Source organism: Convolutriloba macropyga, chromosome 14 (genome assembly GCF_964194025.1).
Source record: "Convolutriloba macropyga chromosome 14, txConMacr16.3, whole genome shotgun sequence".
Lineage (NCBI taxonomy): Eukaryota > Metazoa > Xenacoelomorpha > Acoela > Convolutidae > Convolutriloba > Convolutriloba macropyga.
Window position 1 is genome coordinate 36589215 of NC_134481.1, and position 20810 is coordinate 36610024.

At 37.2% G+C, this 20810-nt stretch overlaps 2 protein-coding genes across 2 annotated transcripts in view; both read right to left on the reverse strand.

Annotated features, from left to right (window-relative positions):
- LOC142353381 (supervillin-like) overlaps positions 1 to 19721 on the reverse strand; it is a 73088-nt gene extending 53367 nt beyond the window's left edge. The window contains exons 1-7 of the mRNA XM_075405612.1: positions 19712 to 19721; positions 16134 to 16185; positions 15704 to 15852; positions 6259 to 6395; positions 5595 to 5937; positions 4577 to 5191; positions 2971 to 3279 (exon numbers count right to left, since the gene is read on the reverse strand). Coding sequence (XP_075261727.1) covers positions 2971 to 3279; positions 4577 to 5191; positions 5595 to 5937; positions 6259 to 6395; positions 15704 to 15852; positions 16134 to 16154 — 1574 coding nt within the window. The 5' untranslated portion in view covers positions 16155 to 16185; positions 19712 to 19721. The remainder of the gene's footprint in view (positions 1 to 2970; positions 3280 to 4576; positions 5192 to 5594; positions 5938 to 6258; positions 6396 to 15703; positions 15853 to 16133; positions 16186 to 19711) is intronic.
- LOC142353382 (uncharacterized) lies at positions 16198 to 19700 on the reverse strand. Its single transcript, XM_075405613.1, has 2 exons — positions 16805 to 19700; positions 16198 to 16729 (listed from the first exon to the last, which is right to left on the reverse strand). The coding sequence occupies exons 1-2, from the start codon at positions 17058 to 17060 to the stop codon at positions 16674 to 16676; spliced, it is 312 nt and encodes a 103-aa protein (XP_075261728.1). The 5' UTR covers positions 17061 to 19700; the 3' UTR covers positions 16198 to 16673.
- Positions 19722 to 20810: the final 1089 nt, after the last annotated feature.

A 20810-nucleotide genomic window follows, 5' to 3' on the forward strand; every position in this document is an offset into this window, starting at 1 on the left:
TTCTTAGAGAGAGACTACAGGGGCTACTATCAATACCAATAAACATTAGAGATGGTAACTAAGACTTATAGGAACGACGTTCAAATAGCGGGAATCTAAAATTGGGCTTTATGGGTTTATCCCGTTTCTATTTCTGACATCCATTTTTGTACTAACTCTGTTTATTTTGAATTGCTTTGCTGAGCAACTGATGTTCAAAATCACTTTTAGCAGAATGAGAGAAGACAGAAACTAGCCTAGAGAAGTCAAAAAGATCACGCAAAATGTTGAAAAAGCGGCAAAATGAGGTAAAGCGACGAAAAAAAATAGGAGCGCTATAATAGCCGGCTGAGAAGACGAGGGCGGCTATTAAAAAGCAACAAGATTGCGTAAAGCGAAAAAATTTTCGATTACATTGAATACTCTAACTTGATTTTAACCAAAAATTTTTACTTATCTAATTTTCTCTCTTATCTATAGGAATTCACTATAAACACAATCAACATTAAGCAAAATTCGATTGGGCGAAAAGAATTTTGTACCCACTAGGCAAAAAAGCTGAGGTAAAGTTTTGTAGAATAGGCAAATACCAACTAAAACACTTAAAGAAGGTACTGCAATATCCGCTTGGTAATATATCGTTTTCGAGTGACTATTAAAATTGTCTTCAGAGACAAGTAATCTCCAAAAAATAACAAATATTGACCAGTTTTTGAATTAAGAGCATTTCACGATATAGTTATAGTTCTAAAACATACCCGGCAGATTGCCGGAAAATAGCCGCCGTTGATTCCAATAAGCATGATTGGGATTGAACGAATAGAATATATTGAAAAAAAAAGATTTTTGTACAAAAATATTTTTTAAGTCCGATTTATTTTGATGGCATTTCGTAGTTGAACATACTTCTGTTTCTTAGAGAGAGGCTACTATCAACACCAATAAGCATTAGAGGTGGTAACTAAGACTTATAGGAACGACGTTCAAATAGCGGGTATCTAAAATTGGGCTTTATGGGTTTATCCCGTTTCTTTTTCTGACTTCAATTTTTTATACCGACTCTGTTCATTTTGACTTGCTTTGCTTAGCAACTGATGTTCAGATTCACTTTTAGCAGAATGAGAGAAGAGCGAAACTAGCCTAGAGAAGTCAAAAAGATTTCACGCAAAATCTCGAAAAAGCGGCAAAATGGTAAAGCGAAAAAAGTTTGACGAAAAAAAAATACGAGCGCAATAATAGCCGGCTGAGAAGATGAGGGCGGCTATTAATTATTAATATTGAAGCTACTAATAATTTTAATGTAATTTAAAAAAATCACACTTTTCCCTGTTGCTTTTTTAAACATCGAAATCATTGTGATCGAAATCGTGATGACACAGTAGCAAGATTCATGGAAAAAATGATACATTTTGCGTGCACTTTTGATAATCTTTTGCATGTGAAGACTACTGTTAGGGAAGCGACAACTTTATAGCAGAGTGAATTATGAAGTATCACCTTTAGATGTTTTAATTGTCATTCGCCTAATTTACTCAAACCTTTACTTCAGGTATTTGCCTAATAGCATTGAGAATTCCGTTCGCCTAATCCACTTTTCGCCTAATATTCCACCCCCCACCAACGCTCTCTCTTCTCTCTGCTCTTCAACTTTGTTCATCAACAAAAGAAAACCAAACTTGGGGCATTGACTTTTAACATGTGGCTTTTACATCCTGTTTTAGAACACGGCCTGTTAAAAAATAGATCACCATGACTACTCTACAAGTCGTTAAGAAGCCTCACTTTGCCCTTATTAATTAAAGAAAACGGCCAATTATCCACCAGCTATTATACATTAACCACAATAACTCCATCTCTGGTTTGAAATTTGTGTTCCAGGAATTATCTACTCAGCTAAGCAAATAGATCGAACTTTAAACACTCATCCTAAGACAAAAAGACCTCATGATTTCTTGAAAAACTAACTTAACGCTAAGAAAAAAGCCAGCTCGGAAAATTTATTTGAACAATTTATTTTCATTTTAAATTTTTCGAGCAATTTCACGCATTATGCATATCTTGATTTTGAGTTATTTTTCTTGAAGTGGTCGACTAATGGCCGCTATCATAACCCAATTCATACCTCATTAAAAAGTTCAATTCAGACTTTTAAGAAAGTGTGTGACTTGTACAGAAACTTAAGTTTTTTTTTAACTTGAGTTTTTTTAATAGTACAAGGAAACATAAAGCCTAGTAAAATTCCTTTCCAATTAGGGCAATGGAAAGCGCGCAAAACAATGGGCAAGTCATAATAGGCTAAGAAACTTGTCTAAAATTAAGAAAAAAGAAAAACTGCAAAAAAAATAAGAAAAATGGTTTAAAATTTCTCAATTTTTCTCTCATTTTTCCGGTGAAAAAAAAGTTTTATACCTCCAAAACTTTAATCAATTGGTATCTGAAATATCCCTAAGTAATAAGTTTCTATTCAAATCCCACTTAAAGCAGTAAAACAAAAAACAGGCAAAAAATCTTTAAATTTTGTCTAAAAATCAGCAAAACTGATCAAATACCTCCAAATTAGCATTAAACTCAGAACTAACAACTTGAAACCTTCAATTCCTATCAAAACAAGCCTAAAACTAATACAATATCATAATCAAACCTCATAACCATCAAAAGTTGCAAAAAAACTGCTTTTAAAAGCCGCGCGTGAACAAAAAAAATTCGCTGGCTTGGAGAAAATTTTTTCACACATCAATTTCTCGCTCTCTCAAAAACAGCGGTATGAACAAAAACCACTCTCTTTTCGCTCCGCTCTTCACTTTTGTTCAGCGCCAAAATCACTCCAAATTTTTTCGCGCGTTTCATTTCCGGCTTCAAAAATCACTCCAATAAAATTGATTCGAGTCGTAAAAAGACAGCGCCCCAATACAATTCAAATTCTTTGAATTGTAAAAAACCAAGAGCACCGCAATATAGCTTCGCTCAGCTTACAGCTATAAAAAAAGTTACCTGTAATCATAGCCAGTCTCCACCAACTGGTCCATTAAAAGGGGAGCTACAGCTCTATCTCTAGATGTCGCATTCTTTCCAAACCACACGTAAACTTCACTTCCGAAGTCAAACAGGAGACTCCTATCCGACTGTAAGAGACTGTGTTGCAATAGACAGCAGCTCTTGTCTAAGAGAGGAATAAGATCAGCGTTGTTATTAGTAGTGTCAACTTCGTACACTTTGTTAGTTGCTGTGATGCTGTCTTCAAACCAGACATCTTCATCTTCTATGTACTCGCTCACAGGTGCCATGTAATCCTCGTCTTCGCTAAAAATTCAAGTTTACTTAGGACTACAACTTACAGTTGCATAATATTTTACCCAATGCAAAAAACCCGATGTGCTAAAATACCCAAAGTCACAATACGCAATCAAGGGCAAACTGGATCCTTTTGACCTCAAGTTCAAAAGTCAGACTATCGAATAGCAGTTGAAATTACAAACCATGTTTTATCATACTCGACTACTTAATCCTGTTAATTTGAGCTGATATTAGTTTGTGATAGTATTGCATTAAGTCCAATGCTCCGCTGAGACATGACCTATGACAGCACAATCTTGCGAAATTGCTTTTCTGATAATTTGAACGGTTGTGAATAATAACGCGCGGGGCACTTTGGCTCATTTGTTATTTTGCCCTCTCATCAGAACCGATCTATTGTAACCTCAAACTCAGTATAGCAGATGATGATTATGATTTAAGCACTTTTTCAGAAGTTAACTCTGTCAAATTAAAGCATGACATTAAAATAAAATCATTAATGTTCTTTAGGAGTTCTCCATAACGTTTTTGCTACCAGCTAAGACCTCGAATGCATAAGTGAGAGAAATGAACATAACTGACTAAACGTCGGAATTGCTCTCGAACGACTAGGAGCTCTAATCAATTGGAGCATGCTTCAGTCCGGGGGGGGGGAAGGAGCCTCAATGGGACTAAGAAGTTCAATAATGGGCTTCCAATAACCACAGAGGTAAACATATACCACTATTAAGATTTAAAGTAAAAAAATGGCACCAGTTTCGGCGCACTTTTTATTTGACTTTCAATATTAAATTGCCGCCAATTGAATTCAGCTGCTTGAAATTGTGATTGAGAGACAATTTTAGATCACGCGAAACGCAAAAAGTCAAGGGCGTAAAAGTCGCTCGAAAAGTCAAAATTGTCAAGCAAAAATTTTGCATAAAAAAGACACGTTTACAATAATTGCTATGAACTTCGTTCAAGAGCGATTAATAACGTATATACGTTTCTTACAGCAAACAATCTTTAATCGAACAAGTTATCATATCGAACCAGTTATTTTGCATGGCAAATAAACAGTGGAACTTGCAAGTTTCAAAAACCAGATCTCTGCAGTGCCAGTCCTAGATTATCAGATTTTCCTATATATAGAGCCAGATTTTAAAAACTCTCGAAGTTCGCGCTCTTAAAGTCACTTCAAAATTCTGGCTTGCATCTCGAACTCCTACGCTTTTCTCGATTAATGCCAGATTTTCTCTGTGACTTCTTCAGTCCCGTAGCCTATACATAAACTTTCACTTCAAGATTAAAATGAAAAACTTACAAGTGATTGTCATTCGCAGTAGCAAGGATTTTCAGAAACTTCCTTTTCAGAATTGCCTCATCAGGAGCACCCTTGCCCACATCTACAACGTCAAACGACTCCGCAACACATCCCAAATCCTTTCGATCGTGAATCAACTTCCCTAACTCCATCGCCTTATTCTGCTCAACTATATTACTAAGAGAGCCTTTCCAAACCATCAGATCATACTTCGTGACCAGCACAAAGCAGTCGGAATCATTCATTGATCTCACACTTGGAGCAACTAGTCGTACTTGGACATGATAGCGTCCTTTGACCATGATCAACATCGGGGTATTATTGAAAGGGTTCAGATGACTGTGCTCGTGCTCCTTCTTTTTCGCTTCCATTTTTCCCAACTTTATAGCACTGAAATTTTCCTTAGCCGCTAATCCTCGCAAAGCTTCTTGTTCCATCATACTATGTCGTTGCGTAGGGTTAAGACCCTCAACTTGAATGGCACTTAAGAGTTTTGGTTTGGCAGCCGAGGTACCGGATGAGGTTGTGGATTTGGCAACAGTAGCCATACTTGGCGGTCTCTGTTTAGGGCGAGACGGTCTCGAAACTCTCGTAGTTCCTTTTTGAGGAAGCTTTCTAAAATGTACGAGCTTTCTAGAATATGTATGTAAAAGAGCTCTCGAGTCCCCCGCCCCACGAGAATTTATCCCCCACTATGGTATTTTAACCATTATTGGGTGGCATAATTTTTACCGTTAGTGGGGGATTTATCTGGGGGTTATATCCTAGGGAGGGGTTATAATTTGTGGGTATGACTCATAACAAGCTTAAGGGCCTCAAAATTGCGTTAAATTTTAGGAACAAAGTTCTAAACGAGTTCTGAACAGTTCGTTAACTTTCTCAACTTCAATTCTGGCCTAATTAAACTCGGAGACGGCATAATGAATACTTCAGAAATTATCAAATCTTGTCCTTGCAGCTTTACAAAGTAATTTATCCAACTTTTCAGTTGTTTTCTCATAATAACATCAATACTCACTCCAATTCTGCTTCTGTAGCTTCTGGCAAGTCACTCAAATTTACGGTCAATCTAGATTTAGCACCACTTGCATTATCATTGTCAGACTGCATACGATCGTCTCCTTTTGGATTAGACAGAGATACTGATTGATAGAACGAATTCAAACCATCGGATGAGCTTGGGTCAAAAATTTCCATTTCAGCTTTCGCTCCTTGCTGGGCTTCCCGGATTGAGTCATCCATAATTTTCTTCACACTTGCGCCAGTTTCGGATCCGTGCCCTTTTTCCCATGGCACTTCAGGAAGTCGTATACTGTTCCTGTTCTCAAGTTTTATGGGTGCCGATGACAATTGAGCTCGATCTAGGAAACCAACAAAGCATTATTTATTGATAGCAGTAATAGAATACAGACACATAGAATAACAGAAATAAATAGATCGGTTAAAGCAGAAGCAAAAATCACCATTTACAATCAGCCACGACTAAGATTAGCAACGAGAATGAATATATATATTACGTATTCATCTTGGTTTAGTGAGCTAATTATAGTTGAAACTGATGGGAATCACGCGGAAGTGTTTAAAAGTTTTGACATCAACTTGCTTAGCTAACCAACAAAAATACCTCTATTTAGTTCCAAGATACCTCTAATTTTCTACAAATGCTAGAGGTTCCGACTCACATTTGGTCTCTCGCTCCTTTTTCGAGTATGACGAGCCCCTTCTGACCAGTTTTCCGGTGCGTCTACCAGTCCTGGATTCATAACCTTCACGTGCATCTCTCCCGCTGACCTCCCTCTCCAGCAGCACACTCTGGGCACTAGAGATAACAATGCTGATATTTGGTTGCTGTGCCATTTGATAGGAATAAGTTAGTACTACAATTTAGCGTAAGTGATTTTAAACATTTGTTGGTCAAATCTCGGTTACAACATACAAAACCAAATGCTTGACCACTCACTCGATTTAGATACACCACAATCTCTACCAAAGAAAACTAGATACAAGTGGCGTTTGAAGCGGAAATGTTTGAATTTGATATCTTGAGATAACGTTTGAGCACTGTTATATGTTGTAGCAGTTTATAGCAAAGTATTGCTAGTTAAATGTAACGTTTGGAAAAGACTTCTCACCCTACCAATGCAGCGAGTACATAGCCAATTTTTTCTACAAATCACCTCTAACTCTGTTGGCATAAACTTTTTTGCTGAAATTTATCTCTCGAAAAATATATCTTTCAACTAACATCACATCACCTTTATGTCGCGAACAAATAAAAATCACAACTTAAGAACATAGGCGGCAGATTGCCGTAAAATAGCCGCCGTTGACGCGCTTGATGCACATCGGGATTGAAATAGAAAAAAGAAGAGATAAATTGACAAATTTTTTTTCAGTCTCAAAAAATGTTAATTCGGCGTGCAGTTTCGGTTGGATTCTAAAACTATACTTAATTCAGCTTCTAAACTAATAGCTAATAAGCTTAATACCTATGTCAGCTAGCGACACTCGAATGAACTTTGATAACGTAATTCTCAAGGACTTAGACCTCAATATCGCTGTTAAGGAAAATCAACAATAAAGTTAGGCTCGATCACTAATTTTGAAAGTTGATCAAGCAAGAAGTCATTATTTCATACTTTTTCAAGCGTCCCACTATTTTTCAAGATTTCACGTTTCATATCACACTAGACTTTCAACTTAATCAGTTTTTCGCTCGCTTTTCACACTTGTCTCGAAGAGATCAGCCTTTCAAAATGTTATAAAATGAGCAATCAGCTGAGAAAACTTCTGAGAAAAAATTCTTGGAAGCCTTAAGGCATGTTTCCTGGAAAATTTTATTGGAAGCCCAATTTTTCTTCATGAGACAAAACATACACTTTTTGAAGATAATTGAAGGGGATAATTAAAAACAGGAAAAAGTCACAAAATATAACAACTTCGGCAAAGAGGACTATTTTAAGTCTATAATTGAGTCAATATAAAGAAATAATTTTATAAATTACTCATTTTTCTGAAAACCCTAATGAGTGAGAATGAGAATGGCACAACAGAGCTGGCTGACGATCTCCTCTACGAACCATTCGCTGCTACAAAAATATCAAGGAATTCAGAAAAAAAATTATTTGGGTTGAACGATTATTTAATTGTTGGATTGATTCGCTGCACGAGAATTGCAATGTTAATATAAATTTTAATTGAATTCTCTCTTTGAGTTTCGAACAGCGAAATTGAGGTCTAAATAAGTTAGAGTATAGTTCTGGGAAGCCTTCGGCAAATTGAGCTCAGCCTCGGGCGCAAGCGCCCTTGGCTTTGAGCTCTAATTGCCTTAGGCTTCCAAGAACTAAACTCTAACATATACTTAATGACCGGGCTTTATCGGTTTATCCCGTCTCTTTTGATTTTGCTCTTTTGACCTTGACTGTATTCACTATCTTGCGTACTTCATTGAGTGAATGGATTTAAAAATCATTCAATTGAAACAGCGAGTGAGGTAATTCAAACGTGAAAGTCGTGACTTATGTAAAACGAAAAACGGGATCAAAAGGTAAAGCGAAAAAAAGGGAGCGCCTAAATAATAGCCGTTTGAGAGGCTGACGGCGGCTATTAATGAATAAAAACGACATAACTTATAAAAGCGTCGCAATATCGTAGAAAGTTGAAACTAAATTTATGTTTTAAGCAACGCTTGAGGGGCGAAGTCAAATGATTCGAAGGCAGGTCAGATGCGAAAAAATAATAACGAATACTCCATTAATAAAAAAAATCAATTACAACAAAAATGTCTCGCAAAAGGCCAGAGAAAAAAGTAAATCTTTCAAAGCCTTTAGATCTAAATAATCTTGGTACATTCTTTACCAAAACAAAAACTTCGCACTCTCAAACCAGCCAGAAAGACCACGGGCCCAGACTATCAGAAAAATAATCAACTGAAAAAGCATTTGCTCAATATTTCTGCCTTTGCATTGCGCATCCTTTCTTTGTTTTTGGGAAGAATTTTAAATTAGTTCAGGATCGCATGCAAATAATCAGTTTTTGACAAATGCATCATTGAACTTAATATTGCAACGCACTCAAATGTTATTCCAAATTTTGTGTAAGTTTTTAAATGAAATTTAATTAGCATAAATACCAAAAAATTCATCTTTTCATTGAAGGCTGATCTGTTATATTTTGATTTAAAAATATTTATAAGTTATTGCTGCCTCTATTAGCTGATCTCAAATAACCTTCATTTAGAGTGACACACACCCATTTGACCCAATCTCTTTGAATTGAAGTAAATAAAAGTCAATTTCAAAGTGAGGAAGTCATTTTTGAGAGTGAGGTAAGTCAAGTGTGACCAAAAATTTAATCACGCGAATGAACAAAAAAAAACTCGCTCCACTAAGAGCGAAAAATGACGTCACGCATGCAATTCAGTTGAAATTGCATGAACGAATGAACAAAAAGTGGCTGTGACGTCATATGGTCGTAACAAAAATCATGACGACGACATAAAAAAAACCAAGAGAAGGCCAATAATAGCCCCAGCTATCGCTGTGCGGCTATTAATCAACTGAAAAAGCATGTTCAATAAAAGTACAAACCAAAAAAACGTTAAAGCCTGTTAAAATAACAAATGAATAAAGCAAGCAAAAACAAAAGTGTAGACTTTTTCAACATCTTTATGCCCGTGATGAAACGTTTGTTGTAGTTTCTAAAGAAGCAGAGCCCTAGCAAAACAGTGCTCTAGAATAATCGCAATCTATGCGATTTCGTATGCATATATGTAAAAAAAAAAACGGAGAATGTAGAACTCAGTTTTTTTTAGAGAATCAATTATTCAATCACCAAAAACTAGACGTAACAAACAAAAACGGACGAGTAACCCGGACGACCAGCGGCACGGTATCAATCGGAAATCGAGTGGAAGGGGAGGGGCTAACGGGCTTAAAATTGTTTTATTAAAGCTAATTTTTCAACAGAAGATTTGAAAAAATTCTGGCGTTTTCTCCATCGAATTATCGATTTTACCTTGATTTCATTTCTCTCGCAGACCTCAGCAGAACTATGGAAAAAACGAAGTTCAAAAAATTCGAAATCTTTGTAGTGTCCAGAAACTAAGAGACCAGTAGATATATTACGCTACACACAATAAAAAAATAAAATAATGTCATTTCAATAACTTCGACAACACTAAAATTGCATGATCCACAGGAATGCAGTTATGTTATGAAAACCAAATCTACTGTGTGCCGATACGTCTCGGGATCTCAATTTTTTAAACATTTTGGCTGCCTAGTGCAGACATTTGATTCAATTTGACCTCACTCATTTCTAAATTTACACAGAAACTTCCCTAGCACTAATGTCTGAATCGCTCTCGAACGACTGAATAGTGCCCAAATTTATTGTAGTCTGGTTCAACTCAGCTGGGCTTCAAATTTAACTAGAGCTTTTATAGACCTTGTTTGAAGTGAATATTTGGCCTACTGTTGTTGACTTAAGTAGTCAACTGCCACCAATTGATTCCATTTCGTAAAATTTTGAATGAAAGCGATTATATTACGCAAAAATCGTCACAGTTAAAAATGATAAATCGATAATTTCTACAAAAACAGGCGATTAGAAAAGTGCTCCAAAAAATTTTCGACAGCGATCAATACAATGGAGACGCACGCGATTGTTACATCTATTATTACAGCATTAAGTTTTAGTTCATAAAAAAATTCACGAAAAATTAACCGACTAACGTCGAACTTATTGCACTCAAATGACTGGCAAAGGTTTAGATTTGGATATTGATAGCTTTTCACTGGTGACGTGTGGGGGTGGGGGCAAAAAGGGGGAGAAGATATCCAAACCACCTATAAAATCCCCTTACAACGTGAGTTTACACCAACACGTGGATGGATTGCTTGGTGAGCTGGCCTTCATACTATAAATTGATGTTCCCTGAACAGTTCCAGCGAATCGCATACTTAGAGAATATTTCGGTTCTAAGAGCATTGCTGTGACTATGCCTTCGGCATTAACGAGTTTATACTGTTTCTTAATAACGTAAGGCATGAATTTATGCATATGCATTTCATACTGCTTTTTTCGCTATTCCTTTAAAGTACTGCTTTTTTCGCTATTCCTTTAAAGTCCTCGGTGACCGGACAATAGATCGAAAGGACAACAGATCGAAAACAGAAAAATTGGGACAATAGATCGAAAATCATCCTCTATTCTTATTGGCTGAAATTAAGCATTATTTGCGAGCTGCAAAATAATTACCACTGTATGGCCATGCCTCGCGAGCCATGGCCATGCCTTAGCGGCCCGTGGGACTTGATATAAATCTATCACAACCGAACAAAATATCACAATAGAACATGTTATATGCAGTTAATAAATGAGCGCTTAAATCTGATTGGCCAATACGCAACTTGATTTATTTAATTTTCTATCTATTGTCCCAATTTTTGCTTTCGATCTATTGTCCTAGCACCAAAGTCCTCACCCTGAGTCTGTGCCCGTTTTGAAAACTTTAATAATTGCATACCCGAGAAAATGAGTGTCTAACAGTCACGTAGCTGAGTTGACAAGAAAGTAGCATATTGTAAAGTGTTCATTTGTTTATTCCTCGTTTTCTTTTGAAGCTTTTGCAATGCTATAACAAAGACGCGACTGGAGTTGGCAATTTACAGAAAACAGTATTCGCCAATTGGAACTCTTTAACTTAAGTCACATTTTTTACTCCAATTGATACTTCGGCATGAAAGAAGTTTCGTTGCTCTTCTTACGATAAAAGAAAACAAGCTTCATATGGTTTCTCGTCTCCGATGCTTCAAATAGCTTTATTATTTAAGTGAGCGTTTGGCAATAACGATTATTGGACAGATTATAATGATCTAAGAGTTACTAGAGAATTAAATTCACGCAAGCTGACGAAAATTAAATAACATGACAGAAGCTTTCTTCTATCTAATTGATATGATAAAATTTTGAAGACAAGTATTATCAGTTATGGGTCAATAATTACGTTTTCTACAATGCAAAAACTGGAGCCGGTAATACATATATCGTTTACAACATCTCCGATTAACAGGAAGGATCAGAGGTTAACTAACGCATCTAGTAGTTGTCAATGTTAACGTTAAGCCCAATTTCCAGACCTCTAAATCATATGCGTGCAAAAAAGCGCAGTATAAAAATATCAAAAACAAAATATAGCATTACAGGCTTCATATAGCATTATAGGCTTAAATTAGCTTCACAGTCTTGCTGGAAATTAAAGCTTTCTGTTGGGTACCAAAAAAAGAAATTTTGACTTTTGGTACTTGTCCGTTACACAGTTTCGCCTCTAGAAACTGAACAAAGCAACAATCGAAGTGGGAAAAAAATTGCGACCTGTTTAAGATACCCGAACTCATACAGGATTCTCATAAAATTGTCTGGAAGAAAAGGACATGCCCAGAAGATTGCCAGAAATAGCTGCAATCAGTTCCTATAAGCCCAATTGGGATTGGAACAAAAAGGCATTGAAAAATTATGGTTTTCTTAAAACAAAACATTAGAAGTGCGTATAGTTTTGATTGAATTTGATAATAATTCGTATTCTTAACAAAAAACAGCAGTATCAATATTAATAAGCCTTAATTCTAGTTTATCAAAAAAACTAAAACTCAGAAAAAGTAACGTGCAATTACATTATATTATGCTTCTATAATTGATTTTGTTTTTCTACATTAGCTCCGTTCAATGTAGTTTGCTTTGGCGAGTAGCTACTGTGTTACAGAACTTTAAGCAGAATCCGCCAAGAATGAAAACAGCCTTAAGAATTCAGACATAACTAAAATTGTCTCAAACGTATTGCTCTCAACAAGGAACTCGCGTTTACTGGCTGAGCGAGTTAATAAGTGGACTGATGGGGGCAAAAATAGATTCCTCGGGGTCAAAATGGGGAACGGACTCAAAGTCATCCAGAAGTTATGGTGAATCGGATAGTTACAGTCTCGTTAAGGCAAGAATTTGGTAACTTATTGCTCTCAACGACAAGGACCTCGCGTTTACTGGCTGAGTGAAGTAATAAGTGGATTGATGGGGGCGAAACATAGACTCAGCGGGGTCAAAATCGGAAGAGGCTCAAAAATGTCGTCCAGAAATTTTGGTGAACCAAATACTTACAGTCTCGTTAAGGCAAGAATTTGAGAACCTAATGCCCTCTAGCTTTATCGGTTAATCCTGTTGATTCAGGTAGAAATTCATTAAATTTGATAAGACAAAAAAACAAGAAAAAACGGTTCTAAGAAAATTGACCCAAGAAAAACTTGACATGACTAAATCACTATAAACCTTGCTTAAGAACAAACAAAATTTCACATGTTGAAAAAGGAAAAATGAGGTAAAACAAATTATTTCTGACAAAATAAAAAAACAAGGACAAGCCGTGAATTATTGACCTAAGAATACATTTGGAAAAACATTTAGAAAAACGAGCTCAGTACCGTAAGCCCAACCCCAACCGTAAAATAACCGAATTTAAACAAAAAACACTATCGAACAAGCGAATTCTTACTCAAACGCCCTTTTTTCTCACTCTATTTGACTGCCAAAAAATTACGCGGTAAACAACTTCTTTATTCATTCCACTTCCTGTTTTTGCCTGGCCAAAAACTTTACTTCAATTTGCCTTAAAACATAACGCCCAACACAAAATTTTTATACTGAAAAAAGGAACAAAATAATAGCCAGCTAAGACGACGTGGTTCCTAAAAATGTTTGCAAAATGCTGCCGGTTATACAAAACTTAAGCGTTTAAAGCAGCCACTTCCAAAACACTATGATAGCAAATAATTAGATAATTGACAAATTTCAAATCAACCTATAAATTAATTCAAAAATCTAAAGGTTTTGCAAGTTAGATTTGCCAGCACGAGACAATCAGGATTGCACTTTGCCTGAACCAAGAACAATGGTAGTTCGCGTAAACTAATGGCATAGTATGCAAACAACGGACAAAACTCACTAACATACTAAGAATTGCTCTCGAACGACTAGTGGTAGCGCTTAAATATTGCAGATTCCAATTCAGTTGGGGTTGGGCTTTGGATGGCAATTAAATTGACTAAAGGGGGGGGGCTTCAAATGACCTGATGGTAGATAACTGTATACAACTATTAAGGTTTGAAGTAAGAAAATAATAGCAAAATGAGGTGGTTGAAAAACCTCAAAACTGAACCTAAATGCATTATTTGATTCTGATTGTCAAAAGGCTTCCAAACTCACTGTTACTAGTTTCCGTAACTGAGACAAACATCTTTGACTGAAGAAACAGGAGTTTAACTAAAAAAGTGATTTAAAAATTCCCCAAAGAATCAAAATATTGACAATTTTATCTCACATACCTTTCTCAAAATGCGACGTGTACAGAAAACCACTCTCTTTTCTATCTGCTATTCAGCAATTTGACCTAAGCACTTTTTTCACGCATTTCTCGTCCTGTATTAAATACCTTCCAACAAAATTACCGATAAAAGAAGATGCTCCACCAATACTCCTCGAATCACAGAAAAGGAGAGCGCCTAAATAGTAGCCAATGAGAGGCTGACGGCGGCTATCGATGGCGAATTATCGTATATTGAGTTTACAATAAGCTATCATAGCGGGCTGACGTCGTCCGAATTGCTCTCAAACGACTGGTGACGGGTTGTCTTTAGTAGCAGCTGGTTAAAATTTAAGTTTAGGGGAATCACCTACTTGGAGACTAACAAGGCTCTAAGATAAATACTCGGCAACTTAAAACCCTGGGTAACTGCCTGTTTCTCAAGACAAAGTCACTAAATTTGTGGATAAGACAAAATCGGTCACGCGAAATTTCGTCTCAGGAAAATCGCTGCAGGACCAACAGGAATAAAATATAAATTTCTTTTGAACGCAATTCAAGAGTAACCAGGATTGCATATAGCTAGCGCATTTAATAAGAGTATCCTATGCCGATAGATTAGCGCTTTTTATAGCATGTTTTTTATGCTTTTTTACGTTGTCGAGTTCGTTAAAGTTCTTTATGAAAGAATTGTAACACAGATCTGTCAGCATCTTTATCTTAACTCGATTTTGTAGAACTTTGCAGACCGTACCCAAAAATTTTCATCCCCCTTCTTCGGTCTCTTAAATACGACTATCACCCAACAGCGATAGCAAAATGCCCGGTTTTCTCCTCATTAAAAAATTTCGATATAAAAGAGCTGATAAATGGAAAAGTAATGCTGACGCTGCCAAACAAACTTACAACCAAAGCAAGAACTGGCCTAGAAGTAACAGCAAAATTTTTTCCTCTTGATTTTGAGTGCCTTTGAGTGATTTTTTACAATCAAATAACCGTGAATATTTAATTCGCATAGAGGCTTGCAATCATTTTGTTGAGTAAAAGCATTTAATTTTCCTGTCACTGATGAGTCCGTGTCACCTGTTGTTATGGCATTAGATCTGGTACAAGAAGCATTAAGTTCAAGCTACAAAACCACAAAAAAGCGGATTGTTTGCAAACGGCACATTAGAATTTATTTTAATGCGACGTACACAATTACAACAATAAGCGAGTCCACTCATCTTATACTTACCAGCATCTGTAACGAAGGCAATTTTGTTCGAAAGATAGAAACACATGTACCGGTTTTCTGGAAACCTTTCACTGGAACACTTTGAATACACTAATTAGAATTATCCAGGTTGACAACTAGGGTCCATATTTCAAATTAATTGTGGAAAACTTTGCATAGTATTCAAGTCTTTCTCTAAGCTAGACCCGTCATAAAAATAAATCAACTTTCCAGATGTTTCACCAGCATCCAAACACTGTGCGTCATCATTTTTTCAAGGTACGCTGCTAGAAGTATGGGCTGCATGTCCATAGTGAGATCGAGAGGGAATAAAATACTAAATACATTACTAGGTTCAATGCTGACATGGTTCTAATTTAAATCAACAGACCACTAATTGAGTCTGGCGTCCCCTTCCTGTTCGCTAATTTAATCAATTGCTTCTTAATTTCCGTAAACTGAAGCAATTTGTTCAGCTTCCCTCTCATTGTGTGAGTCGAGAAGAATCAATTTAACATAGCCGGCAGATTGCCGGAAAATAGTCGCGCTAGACGCTTACCGGTTATTCAATCGACCAGTTCTACCCTCAATGCTCAGATTTTTTGCTTCAATTTGGTCATCTTTTGAAACACGCTCTTGCCAGGATTGTCGAGACTGCGTCAGCTGCTTAAGACGGTCAGCAATGCTCAATTTTGTAGAATCGGGACCCTAAGAAATTTCATTTCCAAATTGCAAATACAAGTGATTAAACCGGAAATGAGTTTTTTGTAGACTGGCAGTTTTTAACATCAAACTTTGAGTAAACGATAGATTAATCGGATAAAATCGAGTGTAACGAACAATATTGCGTCATGGAATCTGTTATTGACAGCTATCCAATTTGTTGTTGGGTATCCACCAAATTAGCATTTAATGTTTCAGTCACTTTGAGTAATGACTTCTGGAGTTTTGAAATATAATACATATAAGTTAGAAATAAATTAACTTACCTTTTCATTTCCAGAGTCCATCGCGGACTATTTTACGGCATATCAGTAACCTGAAGAACATCAAACAAAAAAGACTAATTCCAGACTAATTGTTCGCAGATTTCCAGCTTGGTGACATTGCTACTGAAAAAGTCAACTTAAAGATGGCTCTTGTCGGCTTGCAAAAGCTGCCAAGGGCCAAGTTTTAACATTTAGTGGGAGTAGCAAAAAGACTCAATTCCTGTTTAGTGAAGAGCAAAAATTGTAAAAACTAAGGCAATGCATGTTTACAAAAAGCAAAAAAAGACGTGCTAAAAAAGCAAAAACAGTTAATATAAAACATTTGTATTGTTGTTAAGAATTCGCAGCATCTGCTGCAGAGAGATTTAAATTCCCGGTCAATAGTATTAAAATATTGCCAACATATTTCTGCACATAGAGCAATAAAAAAGTAGTAGTAGCAGTAGTAGTTTTTGTGGGGGATCCCACTTGGTTTTCACCCTTCTTTCATTTGCTGAGCTTCTGGTGAGGGTTGCAGTAGCCACACAAGCAGAAGATCGTTCAGGTGCACAGGTTTGAATCGTCAAAGCTGTTCCCGAAGAACTCCCAGTACATTCCTGAAATAGATTTCTTGTTTATTTCACATTTTAGCTGAGCTGTCTTTTTGGTGATGATGTTTAGGATGTACGCACTTCGGTAGAATAAAATATTCATTGGTTTTCTGAGACGTGTTTTAGGAATATTGATCTGATTGAGGCCTGATTGACGAGTGCAGCTTCCCGCTTTGATTTGGATTCTCCCATCAATTGATACCTCATACTTGGAATGTTCCAGATCTAATAGCATAAATACAAGGTGCAATTCTTTAAACAGTGAGAAGGGCAGAATTTTTAGGTAAATGAGTCTGGCTTTGTAGTTCTTGGATGAGTCGCAATTTTCTGCAGTCATTTAAGCGGCTTCAGACCTTTTCCTTCTGGGAGAGTAGCCTGCGATCAGTATGCTAGAATTGGATCCACGCAGCCAGCGTATGCCTTTAGTTAATCTGTGATGCTGCTGTTCGTTGACAAATTTCTTTTAACGGAAGAGTGCACCAAGAGCCTTGGTGGATCTGACTCGGCCATAATCTTTTCGGCCCATGAGAGGTTTCTGTCTACTTGAACACCCAGATCTCTTTGCGACTCAACTGTTGGCAGTATTTCCTTTGTGATTGAGCCTTCAAGGTTTCCTTTGTCATTCAGAGAAGCACACTTTTTTTTACATTTTGTTTCATGTTGTTTAATTCGCACCAGTTTTCGAGGACTCTGGTGCAGGAGTTCAGCTGCTTGCGTTGACTTTCAACAACAACGTTAAAGTCATGTAGTAGTAGTAGTCGTAGTAGTAGTAGTAGTAGAGCAGTGTTCCAAAAAATGAACCTTACGTGACACCACCAGTCACCGTCCGTAATCGTTACACTTTGTCGTTTATCTTCACAAACTGTTTCCTGTCAAAGAATTCACGAAACAGTCGCCTATAGACATGTCTCTCAATTTCTGATGTAGAAGATTACGTCGAACGCCTTAGGGACGTCCGTGTAGTTAGTAGAACAATGTTTCTGCATGATGTCTTATGTTTGGTAAATTTCGTCAGGAAATAGGAGTAGCTGCAGTACAGAGGATCTCTCATTCGAAAAACAAACTGGTTTTGATGAAATTTCACTTTTACATGTTCATACAATTGCTCGAAGATCAATTTTTCCAGGACTTTGGAGGGACAGCAGTGTAAGTTGATGAGGCGTTAAAAGGACACGTCTGCTTTGTTCCCATCTTTGTAGAGAGGATAAATTTGAGATTTTCCACCTGTCGGGGAAGATTGATTTGTTGATAATGTTCAGAACTGTCGAGAAGGAAGCGACAAGAGCGGGGGCAGCATTTCCTAAAAAGACATTGCTCACTCCATCAGGCCCACAGGCCATGTTTGCTTTCAATTTCTCTAGAATATTCAACAGGTCTTATTTTTTGACGGCGACGCTATTCAAGGTTTCTCTATTAGCAAGCTTGATTGTTCAGATTGAGTCTCGGGTTTATTATTATTATTATTATTATTATTATTATTATTATTATTATTATTATTATTATTATTATTATTATTATTATTATTATTATTATTATTATGACTTCGTGGATATGCCACTGGGATGTTATTCCCGCTGTTAGGTTCTAGGATGTGCACGACAGTTTTCACAGATACAAATGAATGTCCATGTGCAAGGATTCTGCTCATTCCAGTTCCTTTCCAAATAGCTCCACATGTATTCAATGAGTTTCCTCTTCAGTTGCTGCTCACAGAAGAAGTCCATCACTTTCTGGATGACGTTCATTCGGAACCCCGTTCTGTACCAGAAGTTCAATCTCTGAACCTCATATTTGGCCTCTGGGAGTGCCACTCTTTTCCTTCTGTCCTCTCCAACAACTCGGATTTCTGAGAATTCCACATCATACTTGCCGCTCAGAAGGCTACTAAAACATCAACAGATCTTTCAATACTTTAAAATAAAGTGGTGGTAGTAGATTCGATTTTAAAATAGCGTCCTTGTAGTCAATACTCCCGCAGATCCATCTCAATGCTTTCTTGTGGAAGGATTCCATGATCTGGTATTCAGATTTTCTAAGTTCCCAGCATTCCGATGAGAAGAGCAGGATTGGTGAAAGAATGGCTCTATACAAGTGTACTTTTGATTCCTGTGGTAAAGCCATAGAAGTGTTTCGTCGCAGAAGGAACAGTGACTTCACTGCTTTGCCGACTCGGTGTTTAGCATGGTCTCCCCAGTTTAGATGCCGATTTACAATCAGACCAACATCTTTAACGAGGTCCTTACTTTCAATCGGGTTATTACCAAGGTTTGTCATAAACACTCTCAAAGTAATCGTTACGGAAGTTATAATGCTCTTAATCGCTTTGAGCCCTTTCGTAGTTGTAGAACAAAACAAAAGCTGTTTTCAAAAGCTAGCGATCTACTTGTGGATTTTGCTAAAACTGCTGGTCTTGAACAATTCGTCTTCATAAATTTGGAGATCACGCTCTGCGGCTATTTGGATCTCCTTTTCGTTTAATGTCACTGGACTGACCTCGTGTCCTCTTCAAACTCCCGATTCGCTTGATAAGGTGAAAGGTGCCACTGAATATCCAGGGTTGTAGGCTTGAGCGGTGATTGGTGAAACGAAGCAATTCGTCTCCAGTCGTTCACGAAGCCATTTGTACCATTTTTTCAGGACAAAATTAGGGTCAGCTTTTTTGTAGGCAAACTTTATGTCTGTTATCCTAGTAGTCGGTTAGCTGTAGCTGTAGTTTAGCAAAAATTTGCGAGAAGTGTCGGAGCACTTTCTGCCATCTATTGAGAAAGATTCGCTGGATGCATTTTTGAGACGTGAGTAGGTGATGATTTCAGGGTTGTTTGTCAAGACGACATCAAGTTGGTCTTCGCTCCCGTATTGCACGCAGTTTTGTTAACAGAAATCTGTTTATGTAACGAGGAATGCTTCCTCATAGCTATTTTGCGATGACATGGATGGACAGTGAGAAGAAAACAAGTTTAGATTAAGTGTTATGAAGATTGATTCACAATTTAATAAGCTGGCTATTTCATCATGAGATTGAAGCCGTGATTTTAGGTCGTCAGTGTTGCTTTACTATGGACGGTTTTTCGGCGGATTGTAGAGGCAACATAGTAAGATGTGTAACGTGTACATGGTGATTTTCAAGGCAACAAGATCCCATCTGCCGGTCGTAACGAGACAGATTCAAGTTTAATCGCTTTCTTTATTGTAATAAGTACTCCAACATATTCTGCTTTCATTTTCTTTGACCCACAATCTTTTATAAAAATACCAAAGGCTGAGAGAGACGGATTCGTTCGAGATTTGTTCGGTAGGCGGTGTTTCAGTGAGGTACAAGATGTCAAATATCTGGGTGAGTAAGTAGCTTGCAAATTGAGGGTGCCTATGTAAATTAAGAACACTACAGGTATTGAACGTGAATATTCGCATATCGGATTTTGTTTAGTCAGTCCAATTTATCGACGGCTACTTGAAACCAGTTGTCATTTTCTTTTCTTTCGAATTGCAATTTTCGAATGCGGAGTATTTGGGATCGTAGCCTTCAGTAACCAGTTGTCTTCTCTGACGGAGGTTTTTGTTTTCGAATTTATATTCATCAGGAGAGATTTCAGCACTAATGAAGAAAGGATAGCTGAGTTAGCTAGGTTTTTCATCAGTACAAAGATTAAAATTTCTTTGTCAATGGGCTTTCGTAGGTCAAAAGGAATGAAGCTTGCTCCCCTTCCCTGAACTAATTTCCCAAACCTTTTGCAATTGTTTAGATCTCGTGATACCTTCAAGAAGCCTATAATCTGCTGCACCGTTTCTCAATCAGCTTTCAGATTTTATCAGCGGCTAGTTTCTGTCATCGCAGTTCATCGTCTCCTTTGTGGAGACCTCAAGACTTTCGGCGCAACCGTTACATTTAATAAGTATATTCTAAGGAACATCAGAACTGCAAATTGTTCTGTGCTCAATCCCAATATAATCCCAAAAGCATGAAATGAAGACTCATGGCAGTGCCGGACCTTCAGGTCTCGATGCCGATGACTGGCGTAGACTACTTTCTGCTTTCGGGTAAACATCCACGAACCTGTGCAAGCTTCTTGCCAAGTTTGCTACGAGG

Bases quoted from the DNA above. Each gene is read 5' to 3' on its own strand.
- LOC142353382 (XM_075405613.1), bottom strand. From the start codon at position 17,060: ATGACTGCAGAAAATTGCGACTCATCCAAGAACTACAAAGCCAGACTC. The intron at 16,730-16,804 runs GTGCGTACATCC...AATCTATTTCAG, and splicing joins GAATATTTTATTCTACCGAA to GAATGTACTGGGAGTTCTTC.